Genomic DNA, 19,210 nt, shown 5'->3' with positions numbered 1-19,210 from the left:
CTCTGTCCTCTGTATACCCGTCCATTCACCCTGTCCTCTGTATACCCATTCATACCTCCTGGACACAAGTCTACTCCGCTGTCTTACATTTTATTCTTATGCATTCTGCAGATAGAAGAAGTAGTGAGATCACAGTTGATGAGGATTTTCCTTCCAATATGATCCCTGATGGAGATTTCCACTCCAGTATCAAGATGAGCGGTGAGTGTAGCGGCAACAGACAGGAAACCATCTTATTTCCTAGGTTCAACCTCATATCGTCATGGAAGTGGTTGTGTAGCGAATATCTCATCGTATATGTGCTGCTAAGCGCAGAGACATGTGGCAACTGCTCTGAGGACACTTCTGGTTTCTAAAATTGATTGTCAGATCTCATATCTTGGCCTGATGGATGAAGTACTCCATATTTCATTTTTGCTATCTTTAAGTGATGGCATTTTGGAAGAAGAATCGTGGTGGCACCCCCAACGTCTGGTAATTCCTCTCCATGCCCTTGCATTATTTACCCTGTGATTTTGTGGTTGGGCTCTGTATTATAACAGATCATTCCAACATCCAAAGAATCCTCTTGATAGCACTATTTACAGGAGTGTTGAGGCTCATCTGGTGGGATGGATTTTCCTAGCTGTATGCCTGGATGACCGGCTCGGACAGACGGCATTGCTGCAGTGAAGAACAGCTGAGCTGGATATGCTCGAGGGCACCTGGAACTATATGGATTAGCAAAGCTTGATAGGCTATATGGCACCCAAAGCTACCTGGAACAACTAAGCTAGAAAGACTTGGTATCAACTGAGGTGTGGAACAGCATAGCTGTGTTTGAAGATGAACAGCTTGGAATAGCAGAGCCGGTTAAACGGACTGACACAAGAGCCAAGCAAATGTGCAGATTCCTCGGAATGGCAGAGCTAAGTATGGTGACAGGCGTCTTGGAACAGAAAAGCTAAGTGCTAAGTATGATGACAGGTGTCTTGGAACAACAGAGCTAAGTATGATGACAGGTGTCTTGGAACAGCAGAGCTAAGTATGATGACAGGTGCCTTGGAACAGTAGAGCTAAGTATGATGACAGGTGCCTTGGAACTGTAGAGCTAAGCATAATGACAGGTGCCTTGGAACAGTAGAGCTAAGCATGATGACAGGTGCATTGGAACAGTAGAGCTAAGTATGACAGGTGCCTTGGAACAGTAGAGCTAAGCATGATGACAGGTGCCTTGGAACAGCAGAGCTAAGTATGATGACAGGTGTCTTGGAACAGCAGAGCTAAGCATGATGACAGGTGCCTTGGAACAGTAGAGCTAAGCATGATGACAGGTGCCTTGGAACAGTAGACCTAAGCATGATGACAGGTGCCTTGGAACAGTAGAGCTAAGCATGATGACAGGTGCCTTGGAACAGTAGAGCTAAGCATGATGACAGGTGCCTTGGAACAGTAGACCTAAGCATGATGACAGGAGCCTTGGAACAGTAGAGCTAAGCATGATGACAGGTGCCTTGGAACAGTAGACCTAAGCATGATGACAGGTGCCTTGGAACAGCAGAGGTAAGTGGATCGCCCCCAAGGGCTAGGGGTACTTGGTACCGGGCCCTTCGGTTCTCAAGGGGGATGTCACGGTGGCTGACACGGTCCGTGGCCCTCGGGAGGTCCGTTGTAAAAGGGGGAAAGGTCTTTAAAGGGATAATGTTCGTGACACCACCTGTGGTATTCGGACAGGGTGACCGATGCTGCTTTAAGGGGTCCGCTGGGGTGATGTTATGGCAGCTAGATGGTATACCTTCCCACAGGTGAAGAATGTCCCCAGGGCTTCCCAGTGTGTAGATGGTGGATGGTGAGAGGCGCAGTGAAGAACGAGGACACAAGGTTGCAGTCTCTTTACCTTTTTACTGAAGGCTTCAGCATCCACAGTCCAGAGTACAGACCACAGGGTAGGCAGAGTCCGGCCGCTTTGGAGGCAAATCCAGAGTCCTGTTATCCAGGTGGAAATCAGTAGCCTTCCTCTAGCGCCTGGGTGTTGTAGTACCTTACTGCTGAGCTTCTCATAAGGTCCTCACAACTGTGGTAGATGTTCTAGATGTTGTCTCTCTCTTTGTCCCCCGGATGGATAGGACAAACCCGTATGACCGGTGGCGTGAGGCTTTTTACAGGGACTCTATAATGCCCCAGCCTCTTGTGGGTGCCACCTTGCCTCCTGGGTATAGGGCGGGCAGGTAACGTGAAATTAGCTGTCCTGCCGGTCTCTGGAGCAAGGCATAAAGGACTGTTGCTCCCTCGGTGTTCCGGCTACCGGGATCCTGCGCCTCAGAAGGAGGCAGCCTGTGTAGGGCAGAACTCCTTCTGGTTTCCTCTCCTTTTGCTATGACTTCTCCTCACGGTTTACAATACAGTTTTCTGTTCGTGTCTCTTTCTGGAAGCTGCCGCATGTGGGGCAGGTGCAGCTCCGTGTCTTTCTGTCCAGGCCTCTGACAGGATCCAACTCCTGTCAGAGACCAACTAACTGAGCGGAGCTCAGCTAGCAGCTGCCTGAGTGAAGCTCAGCCAGCTTCTGCCTTTTGCCTTACTTTCTATCCAGACCACCAGTTTTACCTAATTGTGAAGAGTGCCCTAATAAATAGGAGCATAGCTCCCCCTGGTGGACTGGAGTATGAAATGTATTGTGTGTTGGTGTTACCTGATAGTGAGATCTCCTTTATTGCCTCCAAATGTAACATCACTCCCCCCCTAGAGGAGAATGATATTACTGCAATGACCAGGACCCTGGGGCGCTGCATAAGCATGATGACAGGTGCCTTGGAACAGTGGACCTAAGCATGATGACAGGTGCCTTGGAACAGTAGAGCTAAGCATGATGACAGGTGCCTTGGAACAGCAGAGCTAAGTATGATGACAGGTGCCTTGGAACAGCAGAACTAAGCATGATGACAGGTGCCTTGGAACAGCAGAGCTAAGTATGATGACAGGTGCCTTGGAACAGCAGAGATATGTATGATGACAGATGCCTTGGAACAGCGGATTTAAGTATGATGACAGGAGCCTTGGAACAGCAGAGGTAAGTATGATGACAGGAGCCTTGGAACAGCAGAGGTAAGTATGATGACAGGTGCCTTGGAACAGCAGAGCTAAGTATGATGACAGGAGCCTTGGAACAGCAGAGGCAAGTATGATGACAGGTGCCTTGGAACAGCAGGGTGAAGTATCTGGATTGGCAGGGATGAGTTTGTCAGGAAAGTCACTTTTTGGGGCTGCTGGGCATTCATGTGGAGTTGACCATAATGCTTTATTTATTTCTGATGTAAGTCTGACCCCTACAGATATAAATATGTCTTAGAACAATATTACTTGTTATTTCCTCCTGTCACTTGTACTTGTGTCTTATTTCCTCTCACAGTGGACTCCCCGATGAACACCATAAACAACAGCCTGAGTAGTGATGGGGTCAGCAGACTGATCCGGGTACCATATGGCTGCGCTGAGCAAACTATGATCTCCACTGCTCCGGGGGTCTATGCCATGCGCTACCTCGATCACACAAACAAGTGGGTGCTGCTACCACCCGACCGCAAAGACGACGCGATGGAGAACATGAAAAATGGTACTTTTATCCATTGTTAAAGAAATGATTTGTAATATGCAGATATACCCGACCACCTCACCCTGATATAGTGCTACAAAATCCTATATTTGTGTTTGATCCCCCATCCAGAGCCACCAAACCATGTTCTACAGGAAAACTGGGTGGTTTCCAACAATACCTCCCTAAGTTTAGGCATTTGTTATAATTTCACCCTAAAAATCCCATTAAGCTATGTCGTTAAGAGGAGAGACACTGAAGAATAAAGATCTAAGAAGCGATTCTGTCATTCTTTTGAAATCCAGATTTTAGTGATAAGATCATCCAAAAGTTGCATTTTTACATATTGTCTGGACTGTTTTGGTGGATGCCCATAAAGTGTCATAAAACTGACTACAAACTATACACATGACAGACTTCTTGTACATTTGGCCTGGTCTGTTGTCCCCAGGATACTCAAGAATATTGCAGTACAGGAAGACAGATGGATCCTATGGTGCATGGCTGACCAGGCCCAGCAGTACTTGGTAAGATGGGGATTTCTATACTCCTCTGTATTTCTTAGTCCCATCCATTGCTGGTGGCTTTGGGTATTTAAAGAGTTAAAATCACATCTTCATCTGTGTAAATATGTGGCCTTCACACAGTTCTGGATCATGGGTAGAGTGGCTCCTGCCATGACTTCTCCACCTACTGGCTAGACACCACCTGTGGTAGAGTACCCTAACCCATGCTCCAGGGGCCACAACCTCAATATCTGATTGGATTGGTGGATATACTGTATTCTTTCAACTTTCTACAATGATTTAGGAAGTAGTAGTCTGATACGTGGCAGGAGAACATTACACTGTTTTCAGTGACCACTAAGCCACCATAAAACAGATAATTCACATGAGATCCAAACTGGTTCCCCTTCCAGATAATATTCAGGCGCTACTGGCCTTATAGGACATGAGCTTTAGTAAGGCCTTAGTCATACCGAAATCATGGGTTCCATTTTTAAAAGATCTACGATGGATATGATGTCTCAGTAGATCCCATGGGTCCACCATGATTCAGATTAGCACAGAAGATCGCTCATTTCTGACCATTGGGACAACACAATCCCAACAGGATAGAGCCATGATGTCAACCTGATGATGATTTCAGTCACTGCTCCAATTTATCATGGAAATGTTGCACTATTTTCCCCCCAAAATGTACAGTAGCGTTATACATACAGAGTGTGCCATGTTTGTAGACAGAAATCTCTCGCTATGTCTTAGGCTGACGGCTTTTGTGGTTAAAGTCATCTCCCTCTGCCGTAAATACCTTGACGTTGACGTGGTAGAAGAAATCCAAATATCTGCCACCTACCTGACCACCAAACAGAGCGACACCGGAGCTTTCCTGGAGAACAATCCGGTGATCCACAAAGATATGATGGTAAAATGGACCTAACTTCTTCTCTGCTTTATCACATTTCCATCCATCTTCCAACTCCGCTCACATCTCCGCTTTCCAAGACGCTTTCAACTTTTCTGCTAATTCTCTCACCAGAGGATGAATGTCCCGATAATAGATGGTGAAAACAATAGCACGACAGATGCATGATCACATTACATATATTACTGCTGCATTGGCTTCCATGGTGGATAAAATGTCTACCCTGTAGACCCTTGTTGAGTATATCCTCTGTCCGCTTAGGGTGGTGTTGCTGGGAAGACTGCAGATGTGTCTCTTACGGCCTACGTGTTGGTGGCTCTCCATCTTGCCAAGGACGTGATGCCCGAAGATGATACAAAAGTGGTATGTGTGCTTCCTCCACATCGCTTTTCCATCTTTTACATAAAATTTCATGTAACTCGTCTTTTTATGTCCTTCACAGAAGAGAAGCATTTCCAAAGCCATAGACTATATCCGCTCTACGCTGGAGAACGTCAAAGAGCCATACTCCTTAGCCGTCACCGCCTATGCCCTCAATCTCGCTTCTAGTGACTCCTTTTTGAAGGACAAGGCATATAGCAGCCTCATGTTTACGGCTCAGGAGGATCGCAGTAAGTATCAAAATGGCCGAAGGAAGACCTCCAAGACGCCCCGTCCTTCTTGCCCGTATAAACCAAAGAAATATACATATGATCTTATCTGTTTTTTTTCGAGCAACCTGGATGAGATTCTGCTGTCTCTGGTGATGTGGACTGTGCTGAGATTCCCCGCAGTGCTAGAGGCAGCGAGAGCTGCTTTCTTCACAGCACAAAAAATATTCGATGTATAGCGAGACACAATCTTAAATGTTGTCACTGTAATAAGGCTACTTGGTTTTAGAGCATTTCTTTTCCCTCCGTAGATACGGATACTATTCACTTTGGTCCTGCGAAGACTGCGCTTGCTGTTGAGGCCACGGCGTATGCATTACTTACCGCCCTGCTCCAAAACGATTTACGTAGCGCCAAGAAGATGTACACCTGGCTGTCGGAGCAGGAGAATTACGGTGGGGGATTTAAGTCTACCCAGGTCAGTCTCCCAAAAAGGATTACCGCTCTGTTCCTTATGGTGCACCCTAATATGACCTAATATGACCTTTCTTTTCCGCCAGGACACAGTGATGGCGCTGGAAGCGCTCTCTGAATATTGGATCAAGACACATACAAGTGACAAGAATGAATTAAGAGTGGTGGTCAACTCACTGGAGAGGTCTCTGAAGCAGGAGTTCAGCCTGAGGAGCGAGGAAAGCATCCAGGAGGAGCTGGTGAGAGCAGGAGAAGATTGGGCTACAGGGGGAGCAAGTAGGGATGAGAGTCCCCGGTCAAGACTTTATTTGTGGCCTGACCAGTATATGTACAGCATATAACAGCTCTCCGTGTTGGGGTCCTGCTCCCAGTATGTCCACCTCATCAGCTGCATGAAGAGCTAGTGACCCAAATACGAAGCAGGGTATTACAATATATATCACCGAAAAAACTGTCAATGAGCTGCAATACCAGAAACAGCCAGTGGACAAGAGTGGCACTGTTTTATGGAGAAAGTATCCAATTTATCTAATAGTTTAGATGTACCTTACCCAACAGCCGAGATCTGCTCTTAACAGCATCAACTGGAGCTGGCACAGTTTGCTGCTGTTGAACCAGTTGCTAGACGCTGCTGTCAATCATTGACAGTGACATTTATATGACTGAGCCACCCCGCTACGCAATTGTGGGCTGCTGATTGTTTGCGACAGTAGCTGGAGGCCAATGTTGGTCCTTCTGTGAAGCCTATGGCTGGACTTTATAGGGGAGCGTCAATTTAAAGAGTAATGAGGATGGAAAAAATAAAGTTATGGCTCTTGGAAGAAGGGGAAGAAATTAAACGAAAGCGCAAAACTGGAAAACATTGCCTGATCCTGAAGGGGTTAAAGTGGAAAACACTTTAAGGCAACAGGGAGTAGTAATATAAAAGGTGCTTTTTTATTATTTGTTTTGTAGAGATCGATGGGAACAAAATTTAAGGTGAAAGTGTCTGGAAAAGGAACTGGTGTCCTAAAAGTAAGTATGCGGTAAACCTGTTATACAGCGCCCATTCAAATGAATAGGTGACCATGTAATGCACGGCAGGGACAGGGCTCCTCAGCAAGGACACTACTCCTCACCAGGGACAGGGCTCCTCAGCAGGGACACAACTCCTTAGTAGGGACACTGCTCCTCAGCAGAAACATGACTCCTCAGCAGGGACACTACTCCTCAGCAGGGACACGGTTCCTCAGCAGGGAACTGTGTATGCCGCCATTCCTCTGTTATTATAGGTGGAAATTTGTAAATATTTGTAATTTCCCCTTGTCATAGGGGTCTGTCCTGACTCATTGAGCAATGATTGGTCAGTTTAGGGGAACATGCCCCCCAACCTGGTAATACCCTGTTGTCATTTTATTTATGCATTTCTAGGAGGAATAACAGGAACTCTTTCCTCAATGTCACTGTTTCACATTTATCCGCTCTCAGGTCCTGAAGATGTATAACATCATAGAAGCGGAGAACACGACCTGCTCACAGCTGGAACTTGCAGTAAAAGTAGACGGTAATATTAATGATGAGACCTTCATAGATTATAGGTAGGGTAAATTACCCCTTATGTAGACTGTAAAGAGGATGTGCATACTGCACATACTGCATACATATATTTAAGCTCCACCCACGAGGAGCCAAAACTGCCTAGAAAGTCCCCTTTTATTGAATCTTGCACACGTGTTCTTTACAGCTCAGGAGATTGATAAAATGGGAATGTGTATGTTTAATGCTGGGCAGGAAACATTTCTGGCATGACAATAATCGTGTCTGAATTGGGGGATTGGTGCAGTTTGATTGCTGGGCCCCTCAATTAATTCTAGAAATGAAAAGTCCAATCCCCTCTGCACTGAGCATTTAGTAGTTTTAATTTTTCACACTATATATCCAGACCGTATGTGACTTTGAGGGAACAGGAGAGTGACGATGAAAGAGACCATTACAGTGACTGTGAAAGGGACCATGAGTGTGACTGCGGCAGGGACCATGATAGTGACCGTGCATGTCCCTGTGGTCAGACCCTGGCCAGTTACACATTTTTAGTCCATCTACTCTTGTTAGTTATGGGAAAACCCTTTTAGTAAAGTTGTCTAAGATTATAAAAACATTTCTAGTTTAGTCCACGTGTGATGTGTGATATCGCTGTCTGAGTTGCAGTACCCCGCACAGTCTACTAGCAAGAGTGGCACTGTTTCGGTAATCTAGGGACCATATTATTCTTCACTGTGTTGATAGGAGATACAGGTGCAGGGAACAATGATGATGAGGATTATGATTACGGCGATGATGCTATGTCTGATGAACCCATGAGGAACATTGACTGGCACGATCTGAGGAGCAGAACGCGGAGAGAAGTGTCACAGCCGAAAGAGAAAGTCAACAAAGTCATATATGAAGTGTGTCTTAGGTAAGAGCGGGCGCAGGTCTCCTACACAATATACTTGTATACAGTGATGTGACTGGAGTCCGATGGGCACTGGTGCAAGATTTGGACCTGGTTTCCCCCCTACTCGCCGCATGTCGGTCACATGTATGGGCCCTTGCAGAGTTGTAAATCTAATCAGGACATACAAGTTGCACCTCCTCCCCATTATATAGTAATGTCCCCTATCTTGGGCTCCTTCCTGGTATATATGTTCCCTATCCTGGGCCCCATCCTGGTATATATAGTCCCCATCATGGGGGATATACTGTATATGGTGAGTAAAATAAGTATTTGATACACAGCTGATGTTGCAGGTTTTCCCACCTACAAAGTATGGAGAGGTCTGTAATTTTTATCACAGGTACACTTCACCTGTGAGAGACAGAATCTAAAAATAAAAACCAGAAAATCACATTGAATGATTTTTACATCATTAATTTGTATTTGATTGCATGAAATAAGTATTTCCTCACCCACCATCCAGCAAGAATTCTGGTTTTAACAGACCTGTTAGTTTTTATTTAAGAAGCCTCCTACTCTGCACTCATTACCTGAGAAAGGTCAGGGATCAGCCCAGAACTACATGGGAGGACATGGTCAATGACCTGAAGAGAGCTGGCACCACAGTCTGAAACATTACCGTTAGTAACACACTACACCATCATGAATTAAAATCCTGCAGGGCACACAATGTCCCACTGCTCACGCCACCACATGTCCAGGCCCCTTTGAAATTCACCAAAGAGTATCTGGATGATCCAAAGGAGGCAGGTATGTGGTCAGTTGAGACCAAAGTAGAACTTTTTGGTATCAACTTCACACACCGTATTTGGAGGATAAAGAAGATTGAGTACAACCTGAAGAACACCATCCCAACCATGAAGCATGGTGGGGAAACATCATACTTTGGGGGGTGCTTTTTCTGTAAAGGGGACAGGATGACTGCACTGTATTGAAGGGAGGATGGATGGGGTCATGTATTGCAAGACTTTGGCCAACAACCTCCTTCCCTCAGTAAGAGCATTGAAGATGGGTCATGGCTGAGTCTTCCACGATGACAATGACCAGAAACACACAGCCAGGACAACTAAGGAGTGGCTCCATAAGAAGCATTTCAAGGTCCTGGAGTGGCCTAGCCAGTCTCCAGACCTGAACCCAATAGAAAATGTTTGTAGGGAGCTGAAACTCAATGTTGCCCAGCGACAACCCCAAAACCTGAAAGATCTGGAGAAGATCTGTATGGAGGAGGGGGCCAAAATCCCTGCTGCAGTGTGCGCAAACCTGGTCAAGAACTACAGGAAACGTCTGACCTCTGTAATTGCAAACAAAGGTTTCTGTACAAATATTCAGTTCTGTTTTTCTATTGTGTCAGATACTTATTTCATGCAATAAAATGCAAAATAATTATGTAAAAATCCTAAAATGTGATTTTCTGTTTTTTATTCTTAGATTCTGTCTCTCACAGGTGAAGTGTACCTACAATAAAAATTACAGATCTCTCCATTCTTTGTAGGTGGGAAAACTTCCAAAATCATCAGTGTGTCACATAATTATTCCCCCCACTGTATATCCCCTTTCTGCCACTGTTCTTTAATGCATAGAAAAAATAACTGATTCTACTCACTTTCCTTCAACTCCCCCCCGAGCGGCATCCTCTTCTGGAGCCAGCAGCTGACTTCAGCATGCAAGTGATGGGAGAGTATGACGTCCGTGACACACAGTATCACTCTACCAGAGTGCCCTACACACAGTATGATGCCCCCACAGCTCCCCTCACACAGTATGCACCCTACACATTATTTAATGCACCAAATAAACAACAGTATATATGGTCGTGTAACTGTATAAATATATAACACCTAAAAATATGAAACAACAACCAATAATTAAGGATTAAAATATAAATTTTATTGAAAACATGATAAGAACAATTTAAAATTCAGGAAAGGACCACCAGGTGGCAATAGAATGCAGGTTATCATACAAGGGCATGACAGTAAAGATTTAGGTAATTTTGCATATTATGCACTGTTCATTTTTCATAGTACATTCCATATGGAAGAATAAAATATAAAGTGAATATAGTGCATATAATAGAATTATTATGAAGAATAAATACTCAAAAAGTAAATACAGTGATAAAAAAATCAATTTTGCCCAGATAATAAATTACCTCTAAAGTGCACTAAGTAAATCGCATAATATTGCAAAAAAAATTCAATATAAAGTACATGTATCAAAAAAGTAATGCTGTGCATAAGTAAACTGTATAAATAGATAAATATACCTCCAAAAATAGATATAGTAAAGTGCCGTGCACAATGAATAAAGGAGGAGAACAAAAGAAAAATAAACTCAAATAGTTACAAAGTACACCAAAACATAATCATATGAAATGTATCCGTGGTCAGACATACCCTGATGATAAACCCGCACGGCCCAACACGTGTTTCGCTTCAGCTTTGACGAGGGAGACACATTATGTGACCCTACACATTATGATGCTCCCACAGCTTCCCACACACAGTATGATGCCCCCAAAGCTCCCCTCACACATTATGATGCTCCCACAGCTCCCCTCACACAGTATGATGCCCCCACAGCTCCCCTCACACAGTATGATGCCCCCACAGCTCCCCTCACACAGTATGATGCCCCCACAGCTCCCCTCACACAGTATGATGCCCCCACAGCTCCCCTCACACAGTATGATGCCCCAACAGCTCCACCACACAGCATGATACCCCGCAGCTCCCCATACACAGCATGATGCCCCCACAGCTCCCCTCACACAGTGTGATGCCCCCACAGCTCCCCTCACACAGTATGATGCCCCCACAGCTCCCCTCACACAGTATGATGCCCCCACAGCTCCTCTCACACAGCATGATGCCCCTACAGCTCCCCTCACACAGTATGATGCCACCACAGCTCCCTTCACACAGTATGATGCCCCCACAGCTCCCCTCACAGTTTTATTGCCCCGTTTCCGTGATGTTCAGCTCCACTTTGTGCATTGTGTGGACTGAGGCTTTGCACGGCAGGCATGATCTAATGACGTTATCGTGTCTGTGACTCCGACATAAAGCCTGAATCCTGGAAGAGTTTGCTGACGACTCCTCCACCATCGTACTCATTGGCATCTCCAGATAGATGTAGGAAGGGTCGGTGCTGCTGGATGTCACGCAGCTCTTCCATTTTTTTGAGGATTTTATTTTATTTTATTGGGATTTTTTGCTCTTTGGAGAAGATCTCTGTAGCCTCTATTGAAACTGTATTTCCAGGAGAAAATCCCAGACAGGAGCATCCGGCATGGCGATCGTGGACATTACGCTGCTCAGTGGATTCGAGCCCAGTGCTCAAGATCTGAACAAGGTGACTGATGATGACTTGTCATCCCCTTTCCCCCACAGACGCTTCTGGCCTCTATGATATGGCTTCTTTATTTTTTTTTTCACCCCAGACCTCAGAAATACATCACTTTTAGATTTTTTTCATTGCTGCATGAGGTTTGTTTTTATTTTCTTGTTAAGTTGTGTTTTTAGGGGCAAAACTTTCTTTTCTTTTTTTTTAAAGGGGCAGGAAGTAGAAAACTGAAATTCTGAAATTTTCAGAGTTTTGTATTTAGATTTATTTTAATGTATTTCTGTGAGTCACAACTGTTACCAAACTTCTACTAGATCATGAGGACCCTCAGGTCGATCTTCTCGATTTGTCATAGTCTGTGAGTAATTTTGATCTTTTTTTTGTTCCTTACAGCTGAAGGATGGCATTGAGAATTACATCAGTCACTACGAGATCCGGGGAGGAAGACTCATCATGTACTTCGATTCGGTATGAAAAGTTCTCAAAGGAGATAATAATCTCATGGTAACTTATCTTCATCTTTCCAACAGGGTCAGTTCTGCCCCCTGGAAATCTGAAGTCAAAGGGTGAAAAGTCACATTCTTAAAGGTGCAGGATCTGAGGGGGCGGAGCATGACACAAACTCCAAAACCTCCATAAGGGGGATCCCTATGTCATGCCCCGCCCCTCGGTTTTATTTGGAGTCTCCCTTTAATGACAATATAGGATCTAATACTCAGAGGTGTGATCATATATTTCTACACGACCCTGTATGTTCTCCTCCTCCATAATTTCCACATCCACCATCTTTCCTTGCACTTTAACTTTTTCCTTATTGAAGGTCTCCAACACTAGAGAATGTGTGACCTTCGAGGCGGTCCAGACAGTGACCATCTCCCCCCTGCAGCCGGCCTCTGCCATCTTGTATGATTTCTATGAGCCAGGTAAGAGTAGTTTACTAAAATCAAAGTCTTAAAGCAGAGCTGTCGAGTGCCATAAATATGTTAAAAAAAAAGTTTACCTGGTGTAAATGCCGCTGTTCTCCTGAATCCAGCAACGTTTTCCTTTTGTTCCTGGGCCTCTCTGTCCCTGAGATACGGCCTCCTTTTCTCAGTATATAAATTTAGACTTTTCAACTAAGTGGGCGTGATCCTCAATTTTTCACTTTGGGTGTGGTCTTGAGAACCACACCCACTTGTCTAAAAAGACTAGATTTTTATACAGGGTACAGGAGGCCATATCTTGGGAATGGAGAGGCGCAGGAAAAAAAGAAAAACATCGCCGGATTTAGGAGAACAGCGGCATTTACACCAGGTTAAAAAAATACATATTTCTAGGTAGTGACGGGTCATCTATAAAAGAGATGGGTCATCTATAAAAGGGGCGGGTCATCTATAAAAGGGACGGGTCATCTATAAAAGGGAAGGTCCACTTTTAAGATCCAGACTGCCATGAAGTTTCATTATGTGCATTCATTGACTTCTTGCAGAAAATCAGTGCAGAGTGTTCTACGGGGGTCCGGATAAATCCACCATGATAAGCACGCTGTGCTCAGGGGATGTCTGTCAGTGTGCCGAGGGTAAGTATACAGCGGATGTGTGCAAGTGTCACAATTCTCTGGGAGCATCTCATGCGCACCTCTTAAAGTGGTTGTAAGCGGTTTTAGTCCCAAAAACAGAGCAGTTGTCCATAGGTTGTGTCTGGTATTGCAACTAAGTCCCCACTTGTGAAGCTGCATGTTCCACTCTCAGTGGGCTTTCCCTGTGACGCTGCTCTCTGATGCCGTTCTGCTTTATACCTCCTCCCTCTCTTTTACTGATATGGTTCAGCAAGCTGTGAATTTTGTGATGATATTCAGCTCGGTTGGCTCTACATAGGCCGTGTCTGATATGGCTACTCAGTCCGTGCTAGTGAAGCTGCATGTTCAGAGCACAGTGGGCTTTCCCTGTAAAGCTGCTCTCTGACACAGGTCTGTGTTCTCCTCCCTTTCCCCCATTTTACCAATATGGCTGTGCAAGCTGTGTTTTTGTGACAATATTCATCTTTGTAGTCTTCTCATAGGCCATGTCTGGTATGGCTACTTAGTCTGTGCTTCTGAAGCTGCATGTTCAGAGCACAGTGGGCTTCCCCTGTGAAGCTGTTCTCTCCTTCCTCCGTCTTTCATTGACATGGCTGCTGTGCTAGTTATAATAATAATTATAATAATTTTTATTTATATAGCGCCAACATATTCCGCAGCACTTTACAATTAAGCGGGGACATGTACAGACAATAGATTCGGTATGAGTTAAGACAATTTAAACAGTGACATTAGGAGTGAGGTCTCGGCTCGCAAGCTTACAATCTACAAGGAAATGGGGGGACACAATAGGTGAAAAGTGCTTGTTATTTCAGGTCTGGCAATTATAATAAATAGGGATTTTCATACAAAGCTGCATGATCCAGTCATCAGCCCGTGTGTTTACGTGCAATAGTCAGGTATCAAGTGCAGTTATCATGTGCATGGAGGGTGTGGAGACAGATGAATAGTAGGGTGCAGATTTAGAATAATATTTGGAAGGAGGGAACAGGGCAAAGTTAGTTTACTGAGTAGTTGATGTGGTAGGCTTGTTTGAAGAGATGAGTTTTTAAAGCGCGCTTGAATAGGTCGGGGCTAGGTATCAGTCTGATCGTCTGGGGAAGTGCATTCCAGAGAGCTGGCGCAGCACGAGAGAAGTCTTGGAGACGGAGGTGCGAGGTTCTGATTACGGGGGATGTTAGCCTTAGGTCATTTGTAGAACGGAGGGCACGTGTAGGGCAATACACAGAGATGAGAGAGGAGATATAAGGCGGTGCAGAACTGTGGAGGGCTTTGTGGGTGAGAGAGATGAGTTTATACTGGACCCTGTAGCGAATGGGTAGCCAGTGTAATGACTGGCACAAGATGGAGGCATCGGTGAAGCGGCTGGACAGAAATATGACCCTGGCTGCCGCATTCAAGATGGATTGGAGAGGAGAAAGTTTGGTAAGAGGGAGACCGATCAGAAGAGAGTTGCAGTAGTCCAGACGAGAATGAATAAGAGGGACAGTAAGAGTCTTAGCAGTTTCAAAGGTGACAAAATGTCAGATTCTGGAGATGTTTTTAAGATGCAGGTGACAAGAGCGAGTGAGTGATCGGATATAGGGAGTAAAGGAAAGTTCGGTGTCGAAAGTGACCCCAAGACAGCGGGCATGCTGCTTGGGAGTTATGGTTGAACCCTCCAGGGTAATTTCGATGTTGGGTAGAGTGAGGTTAGTAGAAGGGAGAAACACAAGAAGTTCTGTTTTGGAGAGATTTAGTTTCAGATAGAGGGAGGACATGATGTTAGAGACAGCATACAGATAATCCTTAGTATTTTGAATTAGGGTAGGGGTGATGTGTTGTGATTTTTGTGATGATATTCCGCTCTATAGCCTCCTCACAGATATTTAAAGTGGTTGTCCACTACTTTCAGTTAACCCCCCAATGTATCCCCCCAGGGCCCCTAATCAATTTTATAAATACCTTCTGTTGCCGTTTTCGCCTGTGAGCGGCGCTATGGCGGCGGCTGAGTCCGGGTCACGTGACCCCCAGGCTGCAGCTGCCGCTAATTTCCGCCGACGTCACGTCAATTTCCAGACTCTGGAAATTGACGTGACGTCAGCAACAGACATGACCCAGGCTCCACAGGCAGCAGTCACTCAAGAGTGACTGAGCTGTGGGCGGGGCTGGGGGCTGCCTGCGGGGCTGTGCTGGGGGCGGAGCTGTGCTGGGATCTGCTCCGGCCGCGCTCATGTGCTGAGATGTGCGGCTGTTGCGGTTGCGTCAGCCGGTACGGTGGCGTTGGCGGTGGCCAATGCGGTGGCGTTGGCCGGTGCGGTGGGGTCAGCGGCCGGTGCGGTGGTGGCCGGTGCGGTGATCAGTGCGGCGGCGGGGGTCTGTGCGGTGAATCTGCGGGGCTGTGCGGTGGTGGTGGCGGCGGCGTCACTGTGTGCAGGCATCATCCGATAGGAGTACAAGTTCCATCGGATGATGCCTGCTACAGTGACAGTGAGTGACACATTAGCCAATGATGGGACAGTAGTAGTCCCATCATCCGGCTAATGTGTTGAATGTAAAATAAAAACCATACACACATATACAGGACATACAACATACACCATGCGACATGCAACATACGAGATGCAACATGCGACGACATGCAACATGCGACATGTGACGACATGCAACATGCGACATGCAACATGCGATGACATGCAACATACAACATGCGATGACATGCAACATGCGATGACATGCAGCATGCAACATGTGACGACATGCAACAACATGCGACGACATGCAACATGCGATAACATGCGACATGCAACATGCGATGACATGCGACATGCAGCATGCAACATGCGATGACATGCGACATGCAGCATGCGACGACATGCAACATGCGACGACATGCAACATACGATGACACGCAGCATGCAACATGTGACGACATGCAACAACATGCGACGACATGCAACATGCGATAACATGCGACATGCAACATGCGATGACATGCGACATGCAGCATGCAACATGCGATGACATGCGACATGCACCATGCGACGACATGCGACATGCGATGACATGCAACATGCACCATGCAACATGTGACGACATGCAACATGCCACGACATGCAATATGCCACATGCAGAACATACATACAGTACATACATACAACATACATATAGACATACAGTGCATATAACATAGATTACATACTCACCATCACTTGTCACTTTGTTCCCCAAAGCCAGTGTCACCTGTAAAAAATATTAAAATAATAAACAAACACTATACTCCCTGATCCGCAGATATCCAATTAAAACGAGTGTCCCTCGACGATCTCCCGTGGAGAGCAACAGCATCAGCTGATCCGACCGCTCTCCAGGGGCTCCAGGAATACAATGATGGCAGTATCCTTCCACAATGTATTCCTCACAATGTATTCCTACGCCCCTGTGAGAAAATAGTCCCTAGTCTCACTTTTGGCATTGCTGTGTGAGAAATTTTCCCACGCAGCAATTGCCATAAAATGAGACCAGTGAACTCTAGTAACCTCTCAGTGATGCACTGCAGGAGCCATTGTCTCCTGTCAGTGTGTCACTGAAGGTCCTATAGAGCAGTGACATCACCCAATGTCACTGTTCTATAGGGGAGATCGTCGTGGGACCCTCGTTATTATTGGACTACGGCGGACAGGTAGTATACGGTTTATTATTTTACGTTTTTTGCAGGCGCTGAAGTATGGTAAGTATGGTTAAATGAAGAATATTAAAATACTTTTTTCTGGCTGTGTCTTTTTTTTTTTTTTTTTTAACTCTTTCACTACTATAGGATTAATAATGGATAGGTGTCTTATTGACGCCTCTCCATTATTAACCCGGCTTAATGTCACCTTACAATAGCAAGGTGACATTAACCCCTTATTACCCCATATCCCACCACTACACGGGAGTGGGAAGAGAGAGGCTAAGTGCCGGAATTGGCGCATCTTAGAGATGTGCCATTTCTGGGGCGGCTGCAGACTGGTATTTGTAGCCGGGGGGGCCAATATCCATGGCCCCTCTCTAGGCTATGAATATCAGCCCGCAGCTGTCTGTGTAGCCTTTCTGGCTATAAAATATAGGGGACCCCACATCATTTTTTGGGGGGTTCCCCTATTTTAATAGCCTAACCCCTTCATGACCTTGGGATTTTCTGTTTTTCCGTGTTCGTTTTTCGCTCCCCTCCTTCCCAGAGCCATAACTTTTTTTATTTTTCTGTCAATTTGGCCATGTGAGGGCTTATTTTTTGCGGGACGAGTTGTACTTTTGAACGACATGATTGGTTTTACCATGTTGTGTACTAGAAAACGGGAAAAAAATTCCACGTGCAGTGAAATTGCAAAAAAAGTGCAGTCCCACACTTGTTTTTTGTTTGGCTTTTTTGCTAAGTTCACTAAATGCTAAAACTGACCTGCTATTATGATTCTCCAGGTCAGTACGAGTTCATAGACACCTAACATGACTAGGTTATTTTTTATCTAAGTGGTGAAAAAAAATTCCAAACTTTGCTAAAAAAAAAAAAAAAAAAAGCGCCATTTTCCGATACTCGTAGCGTCTCCATTTTTCATGATTTGGGGTCGGTTGAGGGCTTATTTTTTGCATGCCGAGCTGGCGTTTTTAATGATTCCAATTCGGTGCAGATATGTTCTTTTGATCGCCCGTTATTGCATTTTAATGCAATGTCGCGGCGACCAAAAAAACGTAATTCTGGCGTTTCCAATTTTTCTCTCGTTACGCCGTTTAGCGATCAGGTTAATGCTTTTTTTTGTTGATAGATCGGGCGATTCTGAACACGGTGATACAAATATGTGTAGGTTTGATTTTTTTTTAATTGATTTATTTTGATTGGGGCGAAAGGGGGGTGATTTAACCTTTTATATTTTTTTCACATTTTTTTTACTTTTTTTTTTTACTTTTGCCATGCTTCAATAGCCTCCATGGGAGGCTAGAAGCAGGCACAGCACGATCGGCTCTGCTACATAGCAGCGATCTGCTGTTCGCTGCTATGTAGTAGAAAATCAGTTGTGCTGTGAGCGCCGACCACAGGGTGGCGCTCACAGCTGCCGGGGATCAGTAACCATAGAGGTCTCAAGGACCTCTATGGTTACTATTCTGAAGCATCACTGACCCCCGATCATGTGACGGGGGTCGGCGATGCGCTCATATCCGTCCGCCCGGCCGGATGCGGTAGTTAAATGCCGCTGGATGCGGTAGTTAAATGCCGCTGTCTGCGTTTGACAGCGGCATTTAACTAGTTAATAGCGGCGGGTGAATCGCGATTTCACCCGCCGCTATTGCGGGCACATGTCAGCTGTTCAAAACAGCTGACATGTCCCGGCTTTGATGCGGGCTCACCGCGGAGCCCTGCATCAAAGCAGGGGAGCTGACCTCGGACGTACTATCCCGTCCGAGGTCATTAAGGGGTTTAAAGGCTACGCAGACAGCTTCGGCGGTGAGCCCACTTCAAAGCCGCAACATGTCAGCTGTTTTCAATACAACAAAAAAATTTACATGATCGCTAAACGGCGTAGCGAGAGAAAAAAATCAAAAGCCAAAATTATGTTTTGCATTAAAATACAATAACGGGCGATCAAAAGAACGTATCTGCACAAAAGTGGTATCATTAAAAACATCAGCTCGGCGCACAAAAAATTAGCCCTCACCCGACCCGATATCTCAGAAAATATAGACGCTACGGGTATCGGAAAATGGCGCAATTATTTTATTTATTTTTAGCAAACTTTGGAATTTTTTTTCACCACTTAGAT

At 45.3% G+C, this 19,210-nt stretch overlaps 1 protein-coding gene across 2 annotated transcripts in view; it reads left to right on the top strand.

Moving 5' to 3' along the window:
• LOC143806136 (complement C4-like) overlaps positions 1-19,210 on the top strand; it is an 80,082-nt gene that overhangs the window by 46,414 nt on the left and 14,458 nt on the right. The window contains exons 23-37 of one of the 2 annotated variants that reach the window (XR_013221401.1): positions 112-201; positions 3,386-3,589; positions 4,020-4,095; positions 4,834-4,993; positions 5,255-5,356; positions 5,436-5,604; positions 5,895-6,061; positions 6,144-6,296; positions 7,012-7,071; positions 7,525-7,600; positions 8,323-8,494; positions 11,797-11,887; positions 12,272-12,346; positions 12,699-12,801; positions 13,347-13,440. Coding sequence is in view for 1 of the 2 variants with exons in the window: in XM_077286114.1 (XP_077142229.1) it covers positions 112-201; positions 3,386-3,589; positions 4,020-4,095; positions 4,834-4,993; positions 5,255-5,356; positions 5,436-5,604; positions 5,895-6,061; positions 6,144-6,296; positions 7,012-7,071; positions 7,525-7,600; positions 8,323-8,494; positions 11,797-11,887; positions 12,272-12,346; positions 12,699-12,801; positions 13,347-13,436 (1,788 nt within the window). In the remaining variant the exon portion in view is untranslated. The remainder of the gene's footprint in view (positions 1-111; positions 202-3,385; positions 3,590-4,019; positions 4,096-4,833; positions 4,994-5,254; positions 5,357-5,435; positions 5,605-5,894; positions 6,062-6,143; positions 6,297-7,011; positions 7,072-7,524; positions 7,601-8,322; positions 8,495-11,796; positions 11,888-12,271; positions 12,347-12,698; positions 12,802-13,346; positions 13,441-19,210) is intronic. The other variant, XM_077286114.1, reaches the window with a different exon arrangement.

The sequence above is a fragment of the Ranitomeya variabilis genome, chromosome 2, assembly GCF_051348905.1.
Source record: "Ranitomeya variabilis isolate aRanVar5 chromosome 2, aRanVar5.hap1, whole genome shotgun sequence".
NCBI classification, from domain to species: domain Eukaryota; kingdom Metazoa; phylum Chordata; class Amphibia; order Anura; family Dendrobatidae; genus Ranitomeya; species Ranitomeya variabilis.
Note: the sequence above shows the minus strand (reverse complement) of the source record. Positions and strands in the feature narration are given on the sequence as shown.